This window comes from Anas platyrhynchos, chromosome 16 (genome assembly GCF_047663525.1).
Source record: "Anas platyrhynchos isolate ZD024472 breed Pekin duck chromosome 16, IASCAAS_PekinDuck_T2T, whole genome shotgun sequence".
NCBI classification, from domain to species: Eukaryota; Metazoa; Chordata; class Aves; order Anseriformes; family Anatidae; genus Anas; species Anas platyrhynchos.
In genome coordinates, this window is record NC_092602.1 from 13,884,428 (window position 1) to 13,909,668 (window position 25,241).

A 25,241-nucleotide genomic window follows, 5' to 3' on the forward strand; every position below is an offset into this window, starting at 1 on the left:
GAATTTCAAAGCCACTATCAGAGCAGTCACTAATACCTTAAAGTCCATGATTTGCTCCAAACACCTAGTGTACAAAATAAAGAAATTAAGATTGCTGTAAAACTGTCTTGAAGTGGATTTACAGCTATCCCCTTTTTTCAATGTTAGAACTAAGATTCACGTTTTGCTGAAAGACTTGAACTGACAAAAGGACTTTGTACTACAGCCAGTGTTTTTTACTACAAAGTCCTTTAACTTCTCTAGTGCCTTACCAAAACTTTTCTGTAACACTAACAGCCTTGTATGAACTTTAAATATAGGAGGACTTCCCAGAGGTTTTGGTTGCTTTCCTGATGTCTTCAGATGACATGTGCTAGTTTCAAGTTTTCTTATGCAGAGAGCAATATGTGAGATAAAATTCCTGTCTCTTCAGATTCAGTCATTGACTTCAGCATGACCAAGACTTCCTTCCCTTACTCTTGATTAATGCTTTGGAGTGGGTTAAAATAAAATCAGATATGTGCATTGTCTCTGAGATGTAATATGAAGTTACACACCTGTGCTCTTTTTTGGTTAAGTCCAGCTCTTCTGCTAGAATTTGCCAAAAAGGAAAAAAAAATCCCCTTAAAATGTTCTACTGTATTAAGGACAGATTCAGTCATCGTTAGTCACACTTTGCAAAGTTTTACTCAACAGGAACCCCCCTCCAAAATGTTCAGGATGGTAGAAACTGGCTTCTCATATTTGGATGAAAAATAGTAGTAGAAAAATGAACAACATGGGACAATACTACAGTTTAATTTATATACAGAAAATTTAAGTACATGTTTTTACAGATGTAATACCCGGAGACTTGTTTAGCTTTGCACAGCAGCTATCATCTGCAGCATCTGTATCGTCTTAATTTGTAAGATCAGTCCTGTCATAAGCTACGACACAATGCTCTGCTGATGCTGCAAGCTGTTCCTTGTTTTGGAAAAGGTGGAGTAATGTGTTAACAGCATGAATTCAATAAAGAATAGATGGGAAAGTGCATTAGCTATTAGTCTGCTAACTTTATAAGGTGCAGTGTTTTCTCAAGTCTGAGGAACCTAATGAGTAATGATCAGGGGACTGTCAGGTAGCTGCCTTAGCATCATCTACAAAACTGCACTGATCAACAGTGTGCAAACAGCTTGTGTGTGAGGTGTGTAGAGGTCTGTCCACTGGGCTGCTCCTGTCATCTGTTTGAAGGAATGGCTCTACACACCAGCTACGGCTTTTATTATATCACACATATTTTCTTGTGAATGCTAATCAAAATCTCTCCACTCACAGCTGTGAACTGTTAGTCTGGAAGGTAATAATGTCCACAACCCCTTAAATTTTGAGGTCTCAGCTTATATCTCTGTTTTATCTTACATATTCATGTTATTCCTGTTGTTTGAAAGAGGTTGTTTGTAATAGTATGTCTTTTGCTTGTATTTACTGACTTTGGTAGAGAGCTATGGATTCCTTCGTGTCCTGTACCCCTCAGCTTGGCACCACACTTCATGTTTCTGGTATGCAGGGAAAAAATCTTAAAATGAAACAGTGGAATACATTATATCCCTTTAAAGTTTTTAAAGACAAATGACAGGTATTTGAACAAGTGTCTTACCCTTAAATGGTAGAAAACATGTCCAAACAGTGATATCAGTGATATTCTGAATAAATAAATGAAATCCTAGGAAAAATGGTGGAAGCCATGTCTACAGACGGAGTTTAGTATTAGAAAGGATGAGACTGGATTAAAGGATTAGGTGTTTCAGTGGGACAGCAGGGTTGGGAAACATCATCAAAGCCATATCAGCCCTCTGTGTGGTTTCTGTGAAGCAGCTCGAAGGGACTGAAAATCAGCAAGTCCTGATGTCCTTTCCAAGCAGACTCCCATTGATTGGCTTGTTCTTTAGACTTTCATTGATTGTAGAATTGAACAACATTCTCCTTTCCCAGGATTAAACAAATTACTGATATTGTGCAAGATGATGATTTTTTTTCCTCATTCCCAAATAAAGCTTTTATGCTTCTTACGTGCATGGTACAGTACATATTTGCTTCCTAAAATTACGTTATTATTATGCTGATTCAGAGATGGTTAATATCACAATATCCATTGTGAAATTCCAAAATGAATTTCTAATCAGAAATGGATATTGTGATATTCTGATTCTATTAAGTTGGACTTGTTTCAAATCTTACCAAATTTGCAGTTTTTAGAAAAATCTAAAATTCCCTTATGAAGAAATCTATAGTCTCGTATGTTTTTTATATGTGCATAGAATCTGCAAACAGGTGAACTGATTATATACCATTTCAGAGAACCTGGCTACTGAGACATGATTTAGAACACCGGAATAATTCAATAGCTATTTCCCTTGTAGGCTCCCTTTGAATATCTAGTGGGTGTATTGTTCAGAGGCAATTCTCCTTAGGAGGCTGCTTGTCTAAGCAAACCCATAGTTATCATGCTAAAGACCTCCTGTTTATTTTTATTTCTTTGGTGGGGACAGAAAGAAAATAATGTTGAGAGCAATTCATTAGTTATTGGTTTTGGAATATAATGTGTCACCTTTGTAGTGTCTTCACAGTATATTAATGCAGTTGGGTGTGGTTTTAATGTTGTCTGGTATTGAGAGCTTAACGCTAAGCTACTCTGCGCAATGTCTAGTATTTCATTATTCAAAAAACAAGTGAACGTAAAACCAGCACGACATTTCTTTAACACCTGCTTGTGCATAAAACAGAATATTTTTTAAAAATCACAGAATAAGTGTTTTAATAAAGAATATGTGAGAATTTGGTTATTATTAATTATTATTAATTATTATTAATTCAGGAAAAGAAGTGCAAAATTAGCACAACCTTGGCTGAAGTTTATGGCTTTGAAGAAAATGGGGTCTCAGAGGAACAGTAGGACTCAGGCTTGATTAAACTGGGATTTCAGAAATTCTCTGCACTGAATGAAATAAAAAGGCATTCAACCTAATTAGATAGTATTGTGGAGGGATAGGAGGAAAAGAGGTATTTCTCACCCATTGGCTTTTTATACAACCTTTAATCCATGGGGTGTGTCTAACTATTTTGGTAGATTTTTTTTTTCTTCTCAAGAGAATTTAGCCTGGAGTTGTAACCTTTTTGATAACTTTGCTTAGGAGGACTTGAGAAGGAAACCATCCAATGTTCCAATTAAAACACAGACTTTCTGCAGGCCTGCATTGTAATTTTTCCCAATGAAAGAGTTCATATTTGGATCAAGTACCTTTCTTCTTTTTTGATAAGGGAAAGATATCCAGGAGGAAATGCACCTGTTCTCTGTGCTTCTCTCTCCAGTTAGTTGCTTGTCTGTTATGTTAGAAGATGCCCATGAGGAGTCTGAAATGTCACCCAGCTGAAGCCAGTCCAGTCCATCATTTTGGTACTGTGATAAAAAAAAAAAAAAAAAAGGAAACACACCTTTTACTGGAATTACTTTTTGGTTATGCCAATGTAAGGGAGGAAATTTAATTCCAAAAATTTACAGTTCAATGGAACAGTTCTTTACTCTTATTTTGTGCTTTTGATCAGGTGGCTTCAAACCACCTTATGAAGGAATTTTGCTGATGAGGAAAATGAGGCTGAAAAAGGTAGCATGCTTTCTTGAAAAGAAAGGAGACATTTGGGTTTAGAGTACAGAGATTCCAGAATCTTTCTCTGTTGTGTTAGACTACTTTTCTGCAGGTTTTCTTATCAGGTTTCAAAATTCACACTGAACTCCATGACAAACAGGTTTAGACTACAGAAATACTGTTCCTAGCTGTATGGTTTTGGAGCTTACCCACTCACATTGCAGGGCAATTTGCAATGCTTGGCATTGTGTAACTATGTTCATGTATCTTCAGAAAAGTTGACAAGCTGAATGTGTCAACTTACTGTCAAATATCTATTTGTTTGGACAGCTTGGCAATCAGTGGAAACATTGTTTAAGGTGCTGCATGCGTTTTAGTTAAAGCCTCGATGAAAAACTTTTTTTTTCTGATGATTGCCTATGGAAACAATTTCCTTGTGGCCTAATATGTCCCAAGATTAAACAAGTGTAACTGAATTATGTATTTCATTTTTTCTCCTAACATTCTTAATTCAGGAGAATTCCAGTTCTGCAACTACAATGACACAGTTCAAAATGCAGTATTCCAGACAGACTGAAAAACAAACAAACAAACAAAAAAAACCACCACAGGTGTGAAAAGTAAACTGGCACAGCGTGGCTAGGCTGGCTTCTGTTCCAAATGCCAGTCACTCACTTTGAATTTATACTGCAGATCCTAGGTCAGAGTTTGGATTACTCTTAAGAAATTTACTGTTCTTTTTGCTGCTGAAAAGCCTGGCTATAATCCATTAAGTATGGATTTGATATTTTATTTTTCAAAAATTTGAAGGTTTACTTGAAAGAATAGAAGTCTCAGAAGCTTGGGCTGATTCCTATTTTATTCATGACTGGCTTGAATGTACAAAGGATGAATAAGAATTAAAACAAATAATTGTTATCCAGTTTAAACATCTTGAGGTTAACATGAATTAAACTTGAGTTCTTAAAAATGTAAGGCTACTCGTCTTTCTCTTTCACTGTATTTGAATCTGTCATGTATAAATACTTAGTTTAATCCATGTATCCCATTCACAGAAACAGTAGCAAAACCTTATAAAATAAATATATTGTATTAGTAAAAGAAGCATCTGCATCCCTGTATTAATAACAGCCCACCCACAACCTTTAAATATCCAATCACTGTAATGGTTTATGTTCAGGAATCAGCTGTAGCAATTTGTGTAATGGAGAAAGCAACTGTTACTGAGCAGTGCTGAATGATCAAATTTTATTGGTTCATAAAAACCTTGGAGGTTAATATCTTTGTTTTGTGAAACAGATGTTTAATTCCGAGCCCAGGCAATTGCCTCTTTCATGTTTGGAGAGGAAAAAGAAAAAAAAAAAAGATGTTTTAGATTACAGTTGACTGTGTAATTGTATATGACAGATGTATTAAATTAGCCCTTCCCAAAGCTTTCGGAGTTTTGCCTCTCTGAACTGTAAATTTTACTTGACTTTCTCATTTACAGGTGGCATGAAACCATTCTGTGCATGTTTCATGTTTCTCAGGACAAAATATTCCAAGTTTGCTGTGAAGTTACAGACCACTTACATATGGGTAGAAGACAAATTTTCTAGCATTTATGCTTCAGACAATAAAGTAAAAGGGGAGAAAAGAAGGAACCCTTAAAAAGAAATTCTGCATATGCTTTTGATTTGCCTAAATCCAAAATCTGAATGCTGTCCAGGTTTAATATTCCAATCTGTGCTACAGTCTGCTTTCACCCCTTGAGTGCACCAGGGTGTTCTGCAAGGATTTAATGAACCAGGCACTTCTGAAGTCTTATTAACAATATATGAATTGTATTTTAACCCATATCATAACCCTCTACTGATGAAAACACAGGACAAACCTTTTATAAAATGGAATGCTGTGTATGTAGGTAGGACTTGTGGAGCATATATTTCATCTGATTTTCAAAGAACCCTGGCTAAATTCAGCAATCTCTTACCTTGATGTAATGGTGGAGCAGTTCCTGTAGAATTACTATGGATTTACTCTGCTTTAATAGGAAACAGAATTTATTCCCTTTGATTTTTAACAGGAGAAAAAACTTTCTAATTAAAATCACTTCTCCTTTCAGAGCACATGCATTTGATACATATTCTTTCCCTGGCTTTATTTCTTAACATGCAAAGCCTTTCTAGGATCTCTTCTTTAAAAGATGACATCTGTTTTGTTTCTGGCTTTGAAAATGACCTTAAGAAAACATTTGAATTCCCTGTTTTGTATTTTCACCTTTACAGTGTTTCAAAAAAGTGACTATGAAAACCATAATTGGGGAAAAATATCTTAGTCATGTTATTTATTACTCATTAAAAAAAAAAAAAGGCGGACAACTTTTAAAAATAAATAAATAAATGGGGGATGTATCAATTTATGAAATATCTGCACTAGATAACAGACAGTTTAAAATCGAGGTAGCTTATAACAAGAAAATTAACTTTCTCCAATTACAAAAAGAGGGATTCCTGCTTAGTGTTTATTTATCAAAAAAGTGGAGCTCCATTGCTCTCAGAAAACTGAAGAGTTACCGTGACATTAACGTGTCCTAAGAATGAAAATTTGCAAAAGCTTTTTTGATTGAGCACTTGCTTATATAGTTATAACCTAAATGTATTCTTGAAATGCTTTGAAAAGACCCTTCAGAAAAATTTGACCCAATGATACTAGGCCAATAAACTCGGAGAATTCTGGATTGAGTCAAAGGAGGTTATTCTTAATGAAGAATTTGTTTCTTGGATGGCTTTTTGGAATGAACATTCAATACAAACCTGAATCTTGTGAAGTTTAATGAGATCATTTCTTACTACTAGAGTTAACTGATTAAACAAATACATCGTTATGTGTCAGTTTATATCTGTTCTGAATCTGACTCTTGATCCCAGAGATCCTGTTCATAGCTGTTATTCTTAATTGAAAAAATTCCAATCAATTTCAGTGTTTCTGCTCATGAGAGCAGAAGGGACAAGCAAGTATGATATTAGCATTTGTTTCTTCATTCTGTTAAACCAATGTAGTGGCTAAAGAATATTTTGTGTGCATAAGTGGGAAAGTACATTGAACATAACTGCAAAGTAGTTTTTTCTACTGTTCACTCATCTGCTCTGCAAGCTAACATAAAGTTCAAAGAAAGTTTTTCTTTTATATGATTTCCTTATTCTTTGGAAAAGTTGAAATCAATTCAGATAGATTTATTAATGGTTGCCTTAATCAGATTGTTAATGGCTATGTTTGCAAGACTGGCCATATAAGTTGTCTTATTTCCTGATGGTTATAGTGTAATAATTATTGATCTCTATATTCTGTATTAGGGAAAAATTCATAGAGACTTACTGCTAACAAAAGAAGCTTTTTGCAGATGATAACTCATTGAGTTTTTGGGAAGGCATTTGTCCATGTCTTATGACTTATTAGTGCTAATGGGAGTCATACATACAGTGGGAGGCAAAATGAGCTATTAACCTACATAGCAAGCTGTGAAGTATTGTAAATTCTTCCTGTCTATGTTATGATGGGATCCATTTGTGTGACAAGCAGGATGAAGATGAAGTAATCATGTATCTTTCAGAGACTGAAAAACAGCTGAGAAAGAACAGATGCAACAGGGCCTCTGCAATGATGAAAATTCAGCTTTTCCAGTTCCTGTGGGCCGGAGAGGAATGGGTAGGATTTGCTTAGAGACACTATTAATCTTATGAATCTGAACCCGATCCCAAAAGCACAGACCAGTCCTGCAAGGACACATAAGAAAGTGGATATAAATTCCTACTTCATTGTGTTTTACCTAGCCACGCTAAATTTTCTCTGGTTTATATTGTTAATCATATGGCTTCATGTGAACTTGGGATAGTTTCTGGTTGCACTAGGAATAGGAGAGCTTCCATTTGCATATAAGCTACTTTTATGTTGTTGTTTGTATTCTAATAACATATCCTCAAATAGGGAAATAGTGACTTCTGCAATGTTCTCATCGGCCTCATATTTTGAACTACCTAGAAACTGATCTTGGAATCAACTCTATCTTTTCATATAGACTAGATGTAGCAGTTGCAGATATACTCTTGCTGCAACTATTCTGAAATCAGCTTCTGCAGAAGAAAGTTTCAGTGGTTTTGTTTGTTTGTTTTCTTCACGGAGTAAAACTAAGATTTCTGGGATTTTCCCCTAACTTCTGTGAATTTTGTCTGTTACAGTATATGTACATAGCCTTGAGACCATTAATAAGTCCCACTTGTCTGTGGTCTTCTAGCTCCCTTTTGGTGACATGCACTAAATCAGTATGTGACTGACTTTTCTGGCAACAGCCTGTTGGAAACAGAGTGCCAAGTAGAGCCTTCTGTAGCAGAAATCCATGGGGTAACTTAAATAATTGAAGAAATTATATTCAGAAGCTACGTTGGGATTCTGGCATTTGAAATTAATTTTACCAAGATGAAAATGTTTCAAGCCAAATCAAGCGTTATGCTTTAGAAGTAGGATTTTGCCTGCTGGTCCTTATTGTTTAATTTTTAATGTATTTTATTTGTAATATTATCTTATTTTTGCATTTCCTTCTTATGTTTGTGCATCTAATAAGGCAGACTGGACTGGTAACAGTGGATTCTTAATAACTTTAGATTTGAACTACGTAGTGAAGTCATCTGGTTGCATAAGACTAGCCAGAGGGGACGACTTACAGCAGAAATGCTTGAGTAGCCCAAAAAGACAACACAGAATGTGTTGTCACACACCATGTCACACATCACACCTATATGATTAGTACTATATTTAATGCCTGGTGAGCACAAAGACTTTGTGCTGTGTGTTCCTGTCAGGGAGTACAGTAATAACTGGGATTCTCAAAATACAAGTTATGGTAGACAGGAGAAATGGAATATGTATCTTTGTTTATAGAAATGGTGTTCACATGCACCTTAATAGATGAGAAAGAGCTTTGCACAGGCATGTCTAGTGTTTTTGTATACTCTATTGGGAGCAGAAGTTTAAGTTATACTGCCTACTTTGTACTTTCTGATGATGCAATATTTCCCTAAAATACTCCTTTGAACTTACATGATGAACCTTTCATTAGTTGCATTTCCTTCACGTGCACCAGAGAAATGTAAAACCTTCGTAGAGTCTTTCTATAGTTGTGGTAAATCAGTGTCTCTATACCGATCACTTAGCTCAAGAACAATTGGAACTTGAGCTCAGGAGTTTTATTAATACACAAGGCATCTTTTCTCTTGGCTAGATTAGCATAATCATTATAATTAGAGAGTGTTTTTTGCTCCTTCAGTATCCTTTTGTAGCAGTCAAGGAATTAATTACACAAAGTAAGGAGACAATTCTTTGCTGAGAATTTTGTAAGTTTGGTTATTAAAGGCCTGCTCCCCTGCTGAGCCTGCAAGAGATCCTGACCAAATGACAGGATTGAATCTATGCATCGATGATATAAACCTCTGAAGGTAGATGATTGTTTTTCTCATTCAGATATGCATTTCAACCATTTAATTTGGAGGGGATGTGAGGTGGGCAGGAGAAAACGGTCAGACTCTGTCCAAGGTTCTGAAAGCCCATGGCTGAACAGATTTGCTTCTGTTTCCATTGAAGATCTGACTTCAGTGGGAACAGGACAGAGCTTTGCCAGATTAAGACCTTGATCCAAGCAAGTTGTAAACTGCACAGGTAATGTGATGGGACAAAGGGCATTACAGAAACACCACAAGACCTGTGGATAACCATCAGAGTCTATGGCAAAAATGGAGACCTAATTGTTACTGATGGGTTTTGACATTTTTCTGAACTTAGTCTTCACTTTGTGCTAGAGCATTAGATAAGTGGAATTTAATGTTCCCTGGCCTTACCAAAAGGAATACACAGTGAGGACTGTGTCTCAGTGGAAATATCAATGCTTTCATAAGTAACAAGAGGAAGATGAGACCAAAGAACAACAAGAGCATATGTTTTAGTTCCTGGCCCTGTGAGGTGAGAAACAATTTTTAACTGTGAGGAGGACCATGGCTAGTCATGGCCACCCATCCTCTCATGGAGTCCTCACCGCTATGAGAAAAGAAAGAGGACTGACCTTATGCACTGTGTAAATTTTCAAAGGTATAAAGCTTTTAAAGAACTTGTCACTGTAAGTAGGAAAGTGTTTGAGAGGGAGAAATAAGTATATGTCTTGCATTTCTAGACTGTAAAACAGTGGCGTGGCAGAATTTAGGGCTTGCACAACGTTTTAGATACCTTTGTGTTACTTTGCATTCTTCCATCCTGATCTGCCTTAATGTATCACTTGTGCAATCACTTTCACTGAAGCAAAGATATGTAGTTATTAATGCACATGCTCTAAACCTGTGTGAGCAGAAGCTTTCATTTGCAGAGTCTGTCTTTAGGGCAGACTTCATTTATATATTATCAAATAAATTATCATATAATTAGCAAGTTATTAACATTAATATAAACAAATACATGGCACATTTCTTCACAAAGATTGCCTTTAAATTATGTAGGGGTTGTAGTAAGCACACTTTACCCTTAAGTGTGATATTTTCTGTTTCCATATGTGTATGGAGATGTGAAGAAACTTGCCACTGATTCTTGTCTGTAGATACAGACCTATTAGGAAGAGGATTATGAGAAAACAAAAAAAAGCCACCAAACAAATAAAAAGTATTTGTAATATATTAGAAAGTAGTACTCCTTTCACTGATCTATACAGAATATTTCAGTCTTCACTCTCATTGCTACATGTGTTTTTTGTTCAATTTCTGATGCGCTGAAGCTACAAATAGATGAGTGATTGCAGCATGAGTAGATAAACTTGAACTGGTTTTCCTCTAACTGATGTAGGTACCAAGACCTATGAAATCTAATCCATTGTAAAGCTGCTACAGAATATGCTGAAACCATTATTTTGAGTTTACTGCGTCTGGCAGAGTGGGGTATTAGTGAGATGGAGACAGTGTGGCTCCAAATCACTTCTCTTGTTTCCTTTTGTTTTTCTGTGAAGCTGCAAAGCATGTCTCCATCTGACCATTCATCTTACTCCCACTTTGAGATTTTTCTACAGACTTTTTTTTTTTTTTTTGTTACCTCAGAGGCCTCCCAAGGAGGGGTGGTTGCTCTAAACATGTTTCCTCTCCTGTGCAATGTTGTTTGGGTTGTGGAATCTCTGCAAAACAGATCCGGGTTTTCTCCCTCTACAGGTTGTCCTTCTGTATGCCATGCAGATTTTGCTCTTAAACAGAAAACCCCATCTAACAGCTGTGATCATTCATGCATGAACACAGGGTTTTTTCCTGTTTTACCAAAGGCAATCATGAATATCCTACTGAAAAGTGTTGTGTAGTAATACTGATAGGTAAAATTAAAAGTATCATTATATTTTGCATGTGAAGGATTGCAATGGTAGAATCAGCAGTCTCATGGTATTTGGTGCTTTTCAGAAATTATGGATTTAGATATGGATCCCACCTTAATTTATTTAAAAAAAAAAAAAAGCTTCACATTTCTGTGGTTATGGAGGAAACTCTGAACATATTTGAGTCTTTAAGGTTTATATCTGAAGAAAAATAAAAAGAAATCCTTAATATTTCTTTACAAGTTACTGCAATTCAATTTTTGTGAGACGAGAAAAACAGACTGAGACTATAGCAATGATATGTATTAACTCTTAAGCCTGTAAGAGCAGACTGAAACGTTACTGCAACTGGTTTGTTTTTTTTTTCGTTGTTGGTTTGGGTGGTACAAGGAATTCAAAAAGAGCAATGAAAATATTTATTTTCAGTTTGACTTCTTGTTTATCTGTCTTCAAGTTTGTTAGGGGAACAATACTTTATTATAATGCCTTTAGCATTCTCAAATAATGGATATTATAAGAACACAGGGTCAGATTATGCAGTTTAGTTATTGCCTTCGTTTCTGGTCTGTATAGGCAAGTAACATTGTGAAAGATGTCTGAAAACTTGAAATTACAGACAGTACATATATTTACTCAAAGTATGTATTTCCTTCTTGGGGTCACCTACTAGTGTCTCCCAGTTTCTGCAGAATGCTCTACTGCTGTTAAAGTCAAAATCTTTGGAGCTATGCTGGGGACTTAGCCCTAGTACCCTACTGTCTGTAGCTTCCCTGAATTGGATCTTTATCTGCATTTAGATCATTCCTATCTCTGCAGATAAGAATAACAGCCGCACAACATGCAAGTAAGCTACAGGAGAATCAAAAATACTTATATTTTGCATATTTCATACAGATCTTGCATAAACATGGGTATCTCCTTCCCTCCCTCTGCAAATTTCCTGTGAGATGCCAGCCTGTTTCTGAAAAAGGCCTTTTTTTATGCAGTCTTACAGGTGCAGTGTGTTTTGGTCATTCAGCTTCATTCACTGAAGCTTTCATATCAGTGTCATTTCTTTATATCAGTCACATTTCTTTACTTCAGTAGTAATTTCAAGGCGTTCTAACAATGCAAAAGCATATTATGACAAAATGTGGAGGAAAAAGAATTCTCTTGGCACATATTTATTTTCATGTTATTAAAGAATGATGAAACTGGATTTTTCTTCTAACTCCAGCTCTTATTTTTGCCTCCTGGGAAAAGAATCCCTGAACCAGAGCTAATGGATGACTGATTAGAGAGCTGTACAACATTTTCGCAGTTAACATATTTTGCTTTTAAATATCTTTGTCTGAAAAGCACATCTTTCTCCATAGCAAAGCATAGTTGGAGAAGTAATCTCTAAGATGGAAAAGCTATTCCAGGGCCTGCCATGTTATTTTGTTTTGTTTTTCTTATTTAATCTAAAGCATTAAGGCAATTTACCTCGTCTCCTTCAAGGCATGTTGTTCTAATACATAGCTTCTATGGAATTATCTTCACTACAAATCTGTATTTTCTTTTAAAGATATTAAGGCCAAGTGTAAAATGCAGTATTGAAGGAGTACATAGAAGCCCAACAGAGATGTTAATTGCAAGTTTTGTTTTCCTTTGATATATAGCTCTGAATACATCAACAGTGGTACGAATATTTTTTGGAAGAAAATATGGACAGGTAAGTTAATTATATTAACTTTGCTCTAAACCTTTTCTCTTGCAAAACTTTTCTCTTGGTCATCAAGATTGAGTGCTAGATGTCTGTATGATGTCTGAGGTTATGAAGAGGAAGACAGAGTAGACACATAGGAACTTGCTTGTATGAACTGACAGCATGCCGTTTATGATTTTGAAATCTGTGAGGAGAATATGGAAACATTTGATGTCCAGCTGAAAGTTTTCTTTTTGCCAGGTGTCTGCCACCACTGCATAGATCTAATAGCTGGCATCTTTTCCAGTGAAATTCTGAGGTAAAGGAGAAGCAAAGGTTGGATGAGCCCCGTTGGATTGGTAATTTTCAGGTATTTCAGTGAAGTTATGCTAGGTGAATGTTTAATCTAAAGGAGGTCTTAGTAACACAGCCAGACTCCCAAGTGTGTTGAAATCCTGGGTGAGATCTTCTAAGCCAAATGTTAATTTTGTTAACAAATCCTGTGCTAGAGACACTTATAAACCCATTTCTTTCTGACTACTAGTGCTGATGGCAGTGTGCCTAGCATATTCACTTTAGAAGGTGTCCTTGCCAAAAGACTGAATGCTGAGGATGTGCAGATGTAAGGGGTTTATTTAATGCTTTGTAACTTCTGAAGGAAGAGATCAAAATCTCCATACGTTAGAAAAAAAGTTAATCCTGCAGGGTATGCTTTCTCTTCCATAATACTTAGACTTCTGTGTTTACTTCTACTTGCACTGTCTGTAAGCAAGATGTATGAAAACAATTAACCTTGGCTAGGATTTTGAATATAAACATCTCCATATAATAACATGCCACATTCTTGTGGGTAGCTGGTGAATCCTATAGCGCTGTTTTGAGAATGCTCCAGAGAAACAGTATGGACACGCAGCTTGAGTATAGGCTCTGAGTAGTGCTATATGGACAAGTGTCCACATATATGAGGTCATAAAAATAACAACGTGTCTATATTGGATTTTTATGTCTGGGTTTTGGTAGCTGAGGGCTGCAGGGTCCCCATGAGGTGAGGCCGGGGCTGCCCCATGCCACACAAAGTTCCTGCCCAGTTTTTATGGGGTGGAGGTGGAGGGGTCAGGAACGAAGGTGTGAAGTTGAGCCTGGAAAACCAGTGTGGTTGTAGGAGGAAGGTGTTATTTAAATTTGTCTGTTTCTTACTATCCAAAACCAGTTTGTTTGGCAAACAAATAATTCAGTTTTCCCAAAGAGTCTGTTTTTCCTGCGATGACAGTTGGTAAGTGATCCCCCTGTCTTTATCTCAACCCACAAGCTTTTTCATCTGATATTCTTCCTGTCCTGTCGAGTAGGGGGAGCGAGTGGTTGGGTGGGTGGCTGCCAGCCAGCCAGCCATGGCCACCCCCACGGACCTGTGTAGATATTTTTGTCATGTGGGCATAACCATCCCATCCGCAAAGATGGGATTTCATTTTCACAGAATCACAGAATTTCTAGGTTGGAAGAGACCTCAAGATCATCGAGTCCAACCTCTGACCTAACGCTAACAGTCCCCACTAAACCATATCCCTAAGCTCTACATCTAAACGTCTTTTGAAGACCTCCAGGGATGGTGACTCCACCACCTCCCTGGGCAGCCTGTTCCAGTGTCTAACAACCCTTTCAGTAAAGAAGTTCTTCCTAACATCCAACCTAAAACTCCCCTGGCGCAACTTTAGCCCATTCCCCCTCGTCCTGTCACCAGGCACGTGGGAGAACAGGCCAACCCCCACCTTGCTACAGCCTCCTTTAAGGTACCTATAGAGAGCAATAAGGTCGCCCCTGAGCCTCCTCTTCTCCAGGCTGAACAAGCCCAGCTCCTTCAGCCGCTCCTCGTAGGACTTGACCAAAACTATTGCTTATTTGGACTAGTTTTCCAGCATATTTGCCCTTGAGTCAAACCATTGGATACAGGCAAAATAACAGGACCTTTCTAAAATAGAATGCTGTATCTAAGCTTGTGCACTGCTGGAAAAATATCAATTCTTAACAATATGAGTAAAAGACTGTTAATTTATGCCTCATAAACATAGGTGAGCTATGTCCGCTACCATTAAGGAAGCTGCAGGTGAAATGAAACGTGGCCCAGTTACGAGTAGTAGAGATAGGATAGGACTATTGATGAAAAAAACAAAAGGAGATTTTGTGTAGGAATTGGAAGAAGGGTGGGAGTTCTGGTCTTGTCATCCTAGATTTATTTGTGTGTGAGATCCGTGAGCAGCAGGATTGTCTCTCTCCAGTTTCACCACATATGGAATTATGGAAGACATTTTTGAGGAAAATTAAGAAAAAAAATGGGAATGCAAAAGCGCTATGATCTATCTGAATGTTAAGACAAACAGCCTAATTTGTTCTCCTTTAACTGATTACTTAATGTTTAATTTCATCCTGTGCAAATAACTGGGGTAAGTAGGGGGGAAGTGCACTTCAGGTATTTACTTTTTTTGTGTTGCTACTGGTACAAATATATGTGCAACTTAAGGGTCGTCTTGCAGCATGTTTTTGTTTATAATTTTTGGAGACCATGCCTTTAGTTTCTGGAGTTTTTTCCATTTAGTGTATTACTAAACCTGTTGTAACTTTAGCTCTTTAATGCTATAGAAAACTGCAGAAATATCTTTTATTGAAGGGTAGAAGGAAAGATTCTTTTCATTTATGTGCATATTTTTTCATTCATTTTTTGATACATCTTTCAAATCTGGATTTCTGTAGCACACTCTGTATGCCTAGTGTCTACTGTCTATCTGTACTAAGGCTGAAACTGCTGATACTTTGCAGCTTTTCTACAGTAGGTCCTGCAGACAGATGAAGCTAATTTGTGTCTTGCTGTGGACTTTTTCAACTAGTATACTGAAATCTGAAGACGTGAATGTGATGTATAGTACAGGTAATTACAGTAAAATATCCAACAGAGAATGGGAATTGGAAATCTGTTATGAAACAATCATACTAAAGATTTAAAAAATGTAATCTGTGGCCAGTGATTATAATATAAAATCACTTTTTCACGTACCTCTGCAGAGAACTTTTCCATCATCTATGCTTACCTCCAGGGCAAATGGCTTGATGGTCAGAGAAGAGTTTCTTTCGAAATAGGAAGCAGTCTGTGTCATAAAAGTCAAGGAAGATTTGACCCCAATACTAGACATGGATCTGGTATAAGCCCCAGGAACTGATGTGCTTTATACCTGATTTAGAAGACAGTTGCCTGCTTTGTCACCAGATCTTAAAACTGCATCTGATACTTGATTGCTTCAAAGAGTTAACTGGTACTGCAAAGTTCTTTAAAATGCTTTAATGTTAGGTATTGTAATAGGACAAAGTAACACTGTCCTACCAGATTACTTTTACATTCTTTATTCCACGAGCTTGCTCAAGGCATTGAGTTTTCTTGTTAATGAACCTGTCCAGAGAAGGTATAGAAGAAATGCTGCATGTGATCCTTAATATTCAGTTCTCCAACAATTTTATTGGCCAACTAATTTTCCAAAAGCTTGGGACTACGTTTTCCATACCTGAAGCAGTAATTTTACTTCTATTGTTTATTAACCACGTAGTACCTTCTATATTCTTTGCTAGGTGATAAAATGACTTGGACGTTTTAATAGTATCTGGCAAATTATTTTAATTTCCCCTTTTATATGATTAGTAATAGTCTAGATAGACATGTGGATAGCGTCTACTTGCTATGTGGATTCATGTATATATAATGTAATATTGAGCATGGATGGATATAGAAACTAATAAGCAATCATTATAACGGGTTATACTAAAAAATTCTAATCTGAGCACTTAAAGCACTTTAAAATAAAGGGTCAGGTTTTAGAATGTAAAATCAGTTTTGAGTTTTACAGCTTCAATTAATCACTATTGGAAATTGCTCCCCAAGACAAAAGAGACAAATTCTTTAGAATGAAATATTTTGCTCAATTTTTCTAAAGCATTTTGTCTATCCAGGGAATTCTCTATATGTGCTTTGTTCACAGTAAATATGCGTCTCACAATAGGAGGGTACATTACAGAACAACAAATTGCTGTTGTCTTTAGTTTGGCTTTAGGTTTCACTTAAATTACATTGAGAACACCATATTTTGAGGATTTTAATATTATTTTTTTTTTCCAGGATATTTCCAAAGGTGCAGTCAGTGAAGTCCAATGTTAATAAACAGAACATCTGCAAATTAAACTGAATTGGGACTTACATTAATTACTTAAAACTCTAGAAAGTTTCTTGGAAAGAACTAGCAGAGAGTCACTCAAAAGGAACAGGAGTAACTAAAAAGTATATTGCTTGAGAAGGATCATCAGGTGTTTCTGGTTGTCATTTTCTTGGAGGAACTGGAACGGATGAGATTATACAGCTCTGAGGTGAATAAAGAAATATATTTTTTTGTCATGAACAAAAGCTGACAATACGAAACTCTTACCTCCAACTGCATCTTTTTCCTGGCTTTTGAGAGTCATAATTTATAGATTGCAGCTGTGTGCTTTGCATATAATGTTATGTAACTGTATTATAGAGTATGTGATATTATCTAGAACTGGAAAGAAATAACTTCAATTTCAGATACATAGCTTTAATGAGTTCCATTTGATTTCATTCCAAATACAGGAGACATTTGATGTGCTCCCAAATGCACTTAATTACTTAAGTATTATCAATAATAGTTATGATAATTACTTTTGAAGATTCCAGAAAATCAGTATGCACTACACAATTCCCCTTCCCCTTCCCTTTCCCTTTAGGCATCTTGTAATTAGATTCTTTTTAGAAATCTTGTAATTAATTCATTATTTTTTTTTTATGTTTGGACTCATGAATGACATTTAAGTCTCAATGACTTGTTGCCATAGCACACTTGTGTCCTTATAGATCATGGAAGGTGTCTTTGTGGTTTCCAGAGGCAAGCAAGTTAAGAATGTTAATGTTGGAGGAATCCCCAAATCTTGTGATTGTGCTACAGAATGTACCGGTGGTTGATTAAAAAATGATGACACAGAAAGATCTCTTAGAATCAGTTTAATAGAAGACTAAACTTGCAATGTCAGTTCTCTTCCTGCTCCAGTTGAACTAGAACTGTGTTCTAAGATACCTCCTTGTAGTACTTAATATTTTTATTCAGAACTTAACTTGCTGTGTGACCTTACTGAATTGTCTTGATATTTGGGTTGAAAAACAAATGCAATAGATTTTCCTTACAGCCCAATTTCAGCTTGAAATTATTTTCAGTGGTAATAATGGAATTAGGACTGACTTGGATGTAAGGATTTGGATATGTTGGTCTGTTCTTGCTCCCACCTTTGTTCCCATATTCTCTAATAGTAGCATAATCTGTTCCATTTAATAGTGTTAGTTCAATTGCATGACTTAGCTATTTGTACAATAGTGGCCAATGGTCTCCCACTGCAATGGAGGTGGTCCAGCAAGGAGTTTTTGGATGCTCTCCCTCTCACATCCCCAGATGCTTGCATCTCATTTTGGTCTCTATCTTTGTGGTGACATTTGTCAGAATTCTTCATCATAGTGCACCGTAGACATAATCACTGTTATCTCTACCTCCATATAAGCAAGAAGAACAGCTTGCAAAATGCTCCTTCAATAGACTTTGGGCCACTGTTCTCCAGTGTTAGCCTGTAAGCATAAAATTACTAATGTTCCCTGAGTCTTTGTTAATTAGAAGTCTGCCAAATCCAAGATTTAAAATATAACTTGGTACATATCAATGCCTTATTTTTATTCTTAATTGTGGTCTGGAGGCCAGACGGAGGAGTTCAAACTGCCTACTTCACAGCATGCAGTTTTCCAGTATTTTATTTAGTGCAAAGCTGTAGACCATACAAAGTAATCCCACTGCAATATCAACTCACAAACAATTTTCTAAAGCATCTTTAATGCACAGTGTTACTGTACCCAGAGGTATAGGAGAGCAGTATTAATGCAGGCATGATAGTTCTGAGTGTTCATATGAGTCCTCAGGGAATAATAAACAGCTTGAAATAACAACCAACAAATTCTCCAGATGCTTTTTATCCATGTGTCAGCAACCGTTTTGATTCCTGATCAATGCAGAATATTAAGACATTTATATGATTGAGATAAAAAACTGCCAGGTTGTACAAGCATCAGGCTTGTATAAAATAGGTGAGCTAGGTAAGGCCAATTGTATTCTATTCATAAAATGCAGGAATGGAACTTGGTAACATAAAAAATACCATCAGTGGGAAGATTTTGATTTTAATTTAGTATGTGTACTAGGAAAGTTGAGTTATTTTAAGTCACTCAATTACCTGATCCCGGTATTTGAATATTTTGCTGGTGTAAAATGAGAGTCCCGGCAATTAGGTACAACTAATTCCTTAGGCAACAGAAACACAGCGCCTTTCTTTTAGATGCAACTTCCACAGAGCTCAGAGTATGCTTGTTACTGGTTTTGACTCTCTTACCCTGGATCAGCAGAACCGTACTGATGCCAGACTTTGGCATCATGGAGCTTCTCCATTGAAACACTGAATAGATAGAGTACTCATGTGACAATTAGTTGTTGTCTTAGCTCGTATCATGGAACAAAATCTAGACAAAGAAGCTGATCTGGAGATGATAAAATCTTTTGGAACTCTTTCTAATGGGCTGTGTGGAAATTTGGATCAGACTGCATTTTTTGATTGGATGTACCAAAGTCATACATGGTTGCATAAAATTGCGTTTCATCCAGCTTTTCTTTGAAATCATTTGATAATATGAAATTCCCATAGTATAGTAGACCCAGATAAAACATTGACACAAACTCCTATAATGTGAAATCACTGGTTTCTTTTCAACTTTTGTAGCCGTCCACTTTAAATAGAAGAACAGAAAGCTCAAAATGATAAAATCCTATTAGAATCCTCAAATCCTGACTTGCACGAACAAGCAAACCATGATGTGCGTGATCTTAGTGGCATTTTGTTTTTTGCTTCCCCTGAATTGGGGGTTGTATGTGGCAATCTAGTGGTCTGCGTTCTAAATTAAAAAAATAATCTGACCAAACCTAACGTGAAAAAATATACATGCAGGAATGTGCTGTGAAATCTAAGCAAATATCTGCCAGGTTTGGGTTTCTCTATATGAGTTTATAATGCTTATAGATACCTCTTGTACAAAACATTTATTTTTTATTTTTTGCTCTTGCATAAGTAAATGTAGAACCTTCCCACCATTTATTATTGTCATTAAATGTATTTCAGAATCATAGAATCATAGAATATCCTGAGTTGGAAGGGACCCTTAAGGATCATCAAGACCAACTCTTGACACCGCACAGGTCTACCCAAAAGTTCAGACCATGTGACTAAGTGCACAGTCCAATCTCTTCTTAAATTCAGTCAGGCTCGGTGCAGTGACCACTTCCCTGGGGAGCCTGTTCCAGTGTGCAACCACTCTCTCTGTGAAGAACCCCCTCCTGATGTCAAGCCTAAACTTCCCCTGTCTCACCTTAACCCCATACCCGCGGGTCCTGTCGCTGATGTTAATGGAGAAAAGGTCTCCTGCCTCTCGACACCCCCTTACGAGGAAGTTGTAGACTGCGATGAGGTCTCCCCTCAGCCTCCTCTTCTCCAGGCTGAACAGGTCCAGTGCCCTCAGCCGTTCCCCGTACGTCTTCCCCTCCAGGCCTTTCACCATCTTCGTAGCCCTCCTCTGGACACTCTCCAACAGTTTCATGTCCTTTTTATACTGTGGTGCCCAGAACTGCACACAGTACTCGAGGTGAGGCCTCACCAGCGCAGAGTAGAGCGGGACAATCACCTCCCTCGACCTACTAGCGATGCCGTGCTTGATGCACCCCAGGACACGGTTGGCCCTCCTGGCTGCCAGGGCACACTGCTGGCTCATATTCAACTTGCTGTCTACCACGACCCCCAGATCCCTCTCTTCTAGGCTGCTTTCCAGTATCTCATCGCCCAGTCTGTACGTGCAGCCAGGGTTTCCCCGTCCCAGGTGCAGTTTCTTTTAAAAAGTTTTTCAGCAAGTTAGGGGATATAAAAGAATTTTCTTGATTTTGTTGATGTAATTTGGTTTTTAATTGCTTTTCCAATTGAAATGCAAATGAGGTAATATTTGTCAAATAAAGACAGAAAGCAAAAAATAGAACAGATTTTTCTGCTTTTTTTCCTCATTCCTGATCAGTGGAAAATATTTTTAAATGTGAATATTATTTTTTTCAGAACTCCCAGTTGTTTTTGTCATGTCATCCACTCCATCACAGAATTGCTTTACACAGTTTTAGCTAGTTAGTGCACAAATAAAAACTGTCTGCCCATCCCATTTACCTTTCAGGGTCTATTTCTGCAGCCTTTCTTCTGTAACAAATTTACTTACATGAGTAATCTTGTTAGCTTAAACTGAATGCCATTAGGATTAACAAGTGTTTGAGTAAATGAGAAGATTTTTATCCATCCCTCTTTTTGAAAATGGAGATGTTAGAAACTGTTCCCTCTTAAATATCTTCCTAGCAGCTCTTGCACCATTCAAGTTACAATGCAGTATATAAAATTCATTATAACTCAATTATAAGGCTCATTAGGTAGACGCTGGTATTTTGGTTATTTTACCAAGTTGTGAAACATATTCATTTATTATCCGTGGTATTGTTAAAATCAGAATGGTACAGTGAAACTAAATATAGCATACAAGATTGTTCAGAGCATAAATCTGTGGATCTTTGCCAAACAAACAAACAAAAAAACTGCTTTATGTTACCTGCTTTAAAATTTTCCTGTGCTATGCTCGTGGCTGAAGCACAATGGGAGAACTGTATTTTGGAGGTAATAATGAAGTCAGAGCACCTTTGATAGATTGCCACTGTGTGCTGGTTTATGGTGGGTTTTATCTTTTCATCTCTTGAATTTTTCCAGCATGTAGAAGGTATATTTATCTACCTGTGCACCCTTAAGTATGCTCCAGCTTTGCTTTCTTTGTTAATTAGCCTTGGTTTCCATGGTAGAGTGCTAGCAACAGCAGAATCTGTGACAGGGACTCAAACTTCCAGAGCGCTCTCTACACAGCTAACGGAGTAATTTGTCCTGTTTCAAGCAGCCAGATTGAGTATCTCCACCCAGGATGGCATTTACCAGTATTCGGGAGCTTCTTTACTTAGTGGATCATTAAAGCAAACTGCAGCTGATCATTTTGAAGTCTGAATCTACTGTTGCAAGGGTGCTTCTATCTATGAGGTTCAGAAACTAGGTTAGCTTATGGGTGTAATTACTCCTTTCTAACTCTAGGTTTTTCTCTTGGTTCAGTGAATGTATGTACTTGTAAATGTTTTATATACTTTCACTGTGTGCTAATTAATACAGCTTATGCACATCAGGTCTGATCCTAAGGTGTCAATTTCCTTTTGGTGTCCATTTATTATTAACTATAACGAGAGGCAAAGAGACCTCAGAGAAAGCTTTTTCCTCATTATGTTGTTTCTTGGGTCCCTTTTGTCAGGACCTCCCAGTCCACCCTTTAATTCTTCTCAGGTATCCTTAATTTACAAATGACTCTTTTATACGTCTGAACAGGATCCACCAGTGTCTGGTTATGGTTTTCCATGTTTTACTCCCTGGTGATGTAAATATAGAATGGAGATAACATTTCACTTTTGGCCTGAATTCTACTATATGGCTTTACAGAATCACAGAATTTCTAGGTTGGAAGAGACCTCAAGATCATCGAGTCCAACCTCTGACCTAACGCTAACAGTCCCCACTAAACCATATCCCTAAGCTCTACATCTAAACGTCTTTTGAAGACTTCCAGGGATGGTGACTCCACCACCTCCCTGGGCAGCCTGTTCCAGTGTCTAACAACCCTTTCAGTAAAGAAGCTCTTCCTAACATCCAACCTAAAACTCCTCTGGTGCAACTTTAGCCCATTCCCCCTTGTCCTGTCACCAGGCATGTGGGAGAACAGGCCAACCCCCACCTCTCTACAGCCTCCTTTGAGGTATCTGTAGAGAGTAATAAGGTCGCCCATGAGCCTCCTCTTCTCCAGGCTGAACAAACCCAGCCCCCTCAGCCGCTCCTCGTAGGACTTGTTCTCCAGACCCCTCACCAGCTTCGTCGCCCTTCTCTGGACCCGCTCAAGCACCTCCATGTCCTTCTTGTAGCGAGGGGCCCAAAACTGAACACAGTACTCGAGGTGCGGCCTCACCAGAGCCGAGTACAGGGGGACGATCACCTCCCTAGCCCTGCTGGTCACACTGTTTCTGATACAAGCCAGGATGCTGTTGGCCTTCTTGGCCACCTGAGCACACTGCTGGCTCATATTCAGCCAACTGTCCACCAATACTCCCAGGTCCTTCTCTGCCTGGCAGCTCTCCAACCACTCAGCTCCCAGCCTGTAGCTCTGCTTGGGGTTATTGCACCCCAGGTGCAGGACCCGGCACTTGGCCTTGTTGAACTTCATGCAGTTGACCTCAGCCCATCGGTGCAGCCTATCCAGATCCTCCTGCAGAGCCTTCCTACCCTCGAGCAGATCGACACATGCGCATAGCTTGGAGTCATCTGCAAACTTACTGAGGGTGCACTCAATGCCCTCGTCCAGATCATTGATGAAGATATTAAAGAAGACTGGCCCCAGCACCGAGCCCTGGGGAACGCCACTAGTGACTGGCCTCCAACTGGACTTGACTCCATTCACCACGACTCTTTGGGCCCGGCTATCCAGCCAGTTTCTAACCCAACGAAGCGTGCGCCAGTCCAAGCCAAGAGCAGCCAGTTTCTTGAGGAGAATGCTGTGGGAGACGGTGTCAAAAGCCTTGCTGAAGTCAAGGTTGACCACATCCACAGCCTTTCCCTCATCCACCCAGCACGTCACTTTGTCATAGAAGGAGATCAGGTTCGTCAAGCAGGACCTGCCTTTCATAAACCCATGCTGACTGGGCCTGATCGCCTGCTTGCCCTGCAAATCCAAATAAATTCAGCAATCTTGTTTCTTGCTACTATTTAGTAATTTATGTCTCAACATTATGAAGTCACAACTCATTTAGATTGTATTTCCTTTATGCAGAAATTATCTTGATTTTCTGTACTGTTTGTCTTTATGAGTCTTCCTATCATAAAACAGTATGTAACAGCTTTGAAGAGTTTGGAAATAGGTGCATCACTGATGATAGGTGAAGACCCCTGAGATATATATGAGATAGCTCTGTCTCATGCTCCTATTCTGCAGGTGAAGCCCACTGCTAAGCTTGACGTGGGGAATTTTATGTTGATTGCCTATGACATGTAGGCTCTTGGTGGTAAAGAGAGGACTCTCATCAGTCTAGCACACTTCATCCACATGTGCAAAGTTGAAATGCCCAAAAGAGATGAAAATATCACTATACTGTGAGGAGATCAAAACAGACTGGTATCTTACTTCTCAAGTGGCCTGCCTGACATTTGTTTGACCTACTCACAAAGTAGAGAACTACTTTGTGAGTGTGGTGGGCACAGTCTGATTCCAATTAAGAGCTGCTTTTCCAGCCAAAGGCAAAAAGTGTGCTGCTTATTTTGTCGTAAACCGACACTCATGAATTCCCAGGAGTGTATTGACCATGTTTTACTTATTCCCTCGCCATTCTGTCAAAGTGAGTTGAAAAGTCTTGTGTTTGTTCTTTACTCTCCTCCTCATTGGCCAAGATAATGAATCTTCTGTAGTTTGTCAATGTCTGTGTCTTCTCCATTACTCTGAGACACTAAGCAAGATAAATGGTGCCATGTAATGACTGTGAAAGAATTCTAGTCATGATTTGTCTAAATGGGCAGGGCAGCTCCTGGAGTTATACACTATCATCCTGCAGATCCTGTTTCAGTTGGACTTTGATCTTAGCTTTTGATGTTTAAACTGGAGCCCTACTCCCACAAATCTCAGATTAAGTAAAGTCTTTTGTAATGCCTTTTCTTGCATGGTCATTTCTCATTGCTTCCTATTTTAGAAAATAACGGACACTGTAAATTCTCCTGTAAGAGCACCTGTGTCAGTGAGAAACCATGCCCCAGAAAATGAAATTCTTCCGCTGTGTTGAATGTTCAAATATCAAGCTACCGAAACCTCCTGAGTAAAATCTACTCAATGTATAGTTTCTGTATGAGCAAACTGCTGTACAACCCAAAATTATATTGTGTGGCTGCCTGCTCTTTAAGCATGTAAATGAGAAGTGCTGAATCTACTTTTTTTAGACAGTAATTCAAATTAGTAGTTATATTGCAGCTGAAGCTTTAACATGGACATTATTCATATGAAAGGGAGTAGTTACAAGTTAGTGCTCACACCTTGATCAGGAAAGGAACATTGCCAAGAAAGAAATTCCAATAGCCTGTCTGATTTATTTATTTATTTATTTTTGAAATAAAACAATAACATGTTTTCAAAGGAAGATTAAGATAATATAAAGATGACATTTATTATTCTTTCACCTAATTGTGGTATATTTAGCTTTTTTTAGTTCTTTGCATTTCTATTTTAATTACAGACAGAAAGGGGTGTTATACATTAGTAGGTGTTCTTCTGCTGGAGAGGATCTGTTTGGCATATATTTGAGTAGGATGTATGTGACCT

The 25,241-nt window shown here is 37.8% G+C and overlaps 1 protein-coding gene across 6 annotated transcripts in view; it reads left to right on the forward strand.

Moving 5' to 3' along the window:
* TMEM132D (transmembrane protein 132D) overlaps window positions 1-25,241 on the forward strand; it is a 327,315-nt gene that overhangs the window by 89,493 nt on the left and 212,581 nt on the right. For 2 of the 6 annotated variants that reach the window (XM_027469876.3, XM_072024469.1), the window contains exon 2: window positions 12,615-12,667. The exons of the other annotated variants lie outside the window; for them this stretch is intronic. Coding sequence is in view for 1 of the 2 variants with exons in the window: in XM_072024469.1 (XP_071880570.1) it covers window positions 12,660-12,667 (8 nt within the window). In the remaining variant the exon portion in view is untranslated. The remainder of the gene's footprint in view (window positions 1-12,614; window positions 12,668-25,241) is intronic. 6 annotated transcript variants of the gene reach the window in all.